The following is a 3,709-nucleotide window of genomic DNA, read 5'->3' on the forward strand; positions in this document are numbered from 1 at the left end:
TTTCTTTTTTTTTTTTTTTTTTTTTTTTTTTTTTTTTTTTTTTTTTTTTTTTTTTTGGCTTTTTTAAAGAAAACACTTTTGGGTTAATTTCTTTTTTTTTTTTTTTACTTTAATGAAGTGTCCATCTATACACAATTTTTTTTTATATAAATATGATGTGTTACTTTTTGTTTTATTTAATAGGGACATGATGGTAAATTTATACAAACTTTATTTTCAACCAAAAAAAAAGTTTTTCTTCCCTCCACTTTTCCACCCTCCCAACCAAACACGAATGAGGAAAACTAAAAACTTTTCTATCCCGCTACTTTTCCATCCTCTCTCTATTTTTTATCTTCCCACTTTTCCATCCTTCCAACCAAACGGATCCTTAGTAGGATAGACCATTAATAACTCAGGTGCCAAGTTGCTAAGTTTATTCCCTTCCATGCTTCAATATATAGTAAATGTTGAACTACTAAGAAATAAGAAGTAAAAAGCAACAAATTCGAAAAATTGGCATGGTTGAAATGAGACTAAGGCTAGGTGGTGGCAGTTGTTGTTGCTGTTGTATGTATACATGAATAAAAATATACTTATATAGATTTAAAATTAGATTGTGAAAATTTGTAATCAAGTTCATAATCAAGAAATCAAATTATTATTTGTATATTATTTTTATAATTTATTAAACAAAAATTATTTTTTTAATTAACTCAAATAATATAATTTCAATTATTAACAGCTAGCATCGATATGTTTACAGGTAAAATCTTTAGTCATTATGTTTACTATAGATGAGGAAAATAATCATACTTTAACATGTAATATAACTTGATGGTAGATCTTTAGTCCAATTCGACTTAATTTATAATAAAAATGAATGAACAAGTTCAAAAAATTTAATATTATGCTCGGCTCGACTCATTTTTATCTCTCGTATTTATGGTGAGAGTGTGGAACTCGGATTTCCAACGGTGGTACAGTTTTTGTTGACAGTAAAGTAAAAAATTGAAATGTGTATTTCAAAAACGTGGAAGAGATTAGAAGGGAGAGAAACTACGTACTGGATATTTAAGGTTCTATTCAAATGTTAATATTAAAAGAAATAAATTAATAGATATAATTATTTAACTCTATCATCTTATATTCTCGGTAATAGATTCATATTCATCATTCAGAGCATAATTACCATAGATTCTTATTGTGTTTTTGAATTTACTATTCACATTTATTGTGATTTGTAATAGTATTAACCTTTCTAAAAACTCTAACTAAACAGGCTCTTAATATCCTAGACTAACCTAATAATTTCTAGACTAACCTATCAACATTTAACGTAGGCAAACCTTTTCTTATTCTAATTAAAGAACTGCTGATGATCTTAAATGGCCTTAATTGCTTTCCATTCCTCTTTTGCCTTCTTTGCTTGACTTCTAAAAGTTCTACCAGAAATACGCGTAATTTGAAACCAAACCACAAGACTAACCTACGATCGGCAGTGAATAAATACACCCAGCCTTAGCAAGCTTATTATAAAACCCATGCACCTCTACGACTTTATGGAACCACATCAACTCCAATGGCCACACTACTTTTGTACCCAGAGATACTTGTAGCAATATTTCTATGCTTCCTTTTTCTTTGTCATTTGAGATGGAACAAAAGCCGAACCATTACAAATTGGCCTGTTGTCGGAATGCTCCCAGGCCTTCTTCAAAATGCATCCAATGTGCACGACTATGTTACCTGGCTCCTAAAACAAAATGGGGGCACTTTCAAGTTTAAGGGTCCTTGGTTCACCAACATGACCTTCATGGTCACGAGTGATCCCATGAACATCAACCACATGTTGAGCAAAAACTTTTCTAACTACACAAAGGGGCAGAAGTTCCAGGAAATTTTTGATGTTCTGGGAGATGGGATTTTCAATTCTGATTCTGACTCGTGGACATATCAGAGGAAGCTACTTCACACAGTGTTAAAAGACAACAAGTTTAAGTTGTTCTTTGAGCAATTTGTCAAGGGAAAAGTGGAAAAGAGCCTCATTCCTGTTCTTGATCATGTCTCAAGTTTTGGAATTGAGGTGGATTTACAAGACATTTTTCAACGTCTCACATTCGATAGTGCTTGCTTAGTGGTTTTGGGTTTTGATCCAAACTGCCTCTCCATTGAATTCCCAGATGTTTCCCATGCAAAAGCGTTTGATCAATTAGAGGAATGTTTGTTATACCGACACATTGTGCCAGAAAGATGGTGGAAGTTACAAAGAAGGCTTCAAATTGGATCGGAGAAGAAGCTATCACATGCTTGGAAAGTTTTTGATGAATTTGTATACGAATGCATCTCAACCAAGCGAGAGGAAGTGACCCTGAAGAAGGAGGAACTAAAATTCAACTTGTTGACAGCTATAGTTATGGAGGAACAAGAAGAAGAAATGAGTAGTAATATTACAAAATCCAACAAGTTTCTAAGGGACACTGCAACTAATCTCTTGGCAGCAGGGAGAGACTCCATAAGTGCCGGACTCACGTGGCTTTTTTGGCTTCTGGCAACACACCCATCAGTGGAAGCCAAGATTTTAGAAGAAATCAAGGAGCATTTGTTGGACAACGGAAAGTCAAAGGATTTGGACATAGATAAGCTAAGTAAGCTAGTTTATCTTCATGGAGCGGTATGCGAATCCTTACGCCTTTTTCCACCTGTACCTTTCGAGCACAAATGTTCAGTTCAATCTGATATTCTTCCTAGTGGTCACACTATGAGGCCAAATACAACAGTGTTATACTCTTTATACTCAATGGGAAGGATGGAAAGCATATGGGGTGAAGATTGCTTGGACTTCAAGCCAGAGAGATGGATTACAGAGTTTGGAGGAATAGTGCATGTACCATCTTTCAAGTTCATAGCATTTAATGCGGGAGCGAGGACTTGTTTAGGTAAGGATATAGCTTTCATTCAAATGAAAATAATTGCAAGTGCCATCATTTGGAAATACCATGTTCATGTGGTTGAAGATCATCCTGTTTCACCAAGTATTTCTGTTGTTCTTCATATGAAACATGGTTTGAAGGTGAGGATTAGCAAGAGATATGTTTGACAAAGAAATTTTAGTACTAGCTAAAGTTGCATTTAGGGAAATAATCACTCATGACCCTTCAAACCAACTTCGGCTATATATGTATTTCCTTATTTAGTTTTGTGTTTCATTGTAATTTTTACAAGTCGAGGTGATGTATTAGGCCTATATAAATGCCAATGCTCATGAGTCATGACCCTTTCACAACAATAAAGAATTTTCCAAAATTTAATAAGAATCTGGTGCTCAAGTCCTTATTTTTGCATTATTCATTCGGAACTAGTGTTCAATATAAGAGTTTTACACAGCCTTTCAAATTGCCCATTTGAGAGAGAGAGAGAGAGAGAGTCATACCCATTGAGATAGTCATACACAACCTTTCTCTCTTCTCTTTCCCTCTCCCCATTTCCATATCAACAAGAGGAGATTATCTTCATCACTATCTTCACCATACTTGAGTGTTGAGAGTTTTTTGAAACTGGGAATCACTGTAGCAATACCACAAATCCAAGGAGACTTGGCTGCTTGCAGTTGGTGGCTCAACTTGCAAATCTTGCAATTGGATGAAGAAATGACTCAGCGTAATAGGTTGTTAGCTAAAACTTGGAGAGTTCAAGTACGAGGATAGCATTAGGCTTGGAGGGTTTATTG

General features: G+C 34.5%; 1 protein-coding gene across 1 annotated transcript; it reads left to right on the top strand.

Annotated features, from left to right (window-relative positions):
* Nucleotides 1-1,558: 1,558 nt before the first annotated feature.
* On the top strand, nt 1,559-3,079 carry LOC112009910 (noroxomaritidine synthase-like). The gene has a single exon (XM_024042264.2). It carries the CDS (start codon nt 1,562-1,564, stop codon nt 3,077-3,079), a length of 1,518 nt encoding a protein of 505 aa, XP_023898032.2. The 5' UTR covers nt 1,559-1,561.
* Nucleotides 3,080-3,709: the final 630 nt, after the last annotated feature.

This window comes from Quercus suber, unplaced genomic scaffold (assembly GCF_002906115.3).
Source record: "Quercus suber isolate HL8 unplaced genomic scaffold, Cork oak 2.0 scaffold_22, whole genome shotgun sequence".
Lineage (NCBI taxonomy): Eukaryota > Viridiplantae > Streptophyta > Magnoliopsida > Fagales > Fagaceae > Quercus > Quercus suber.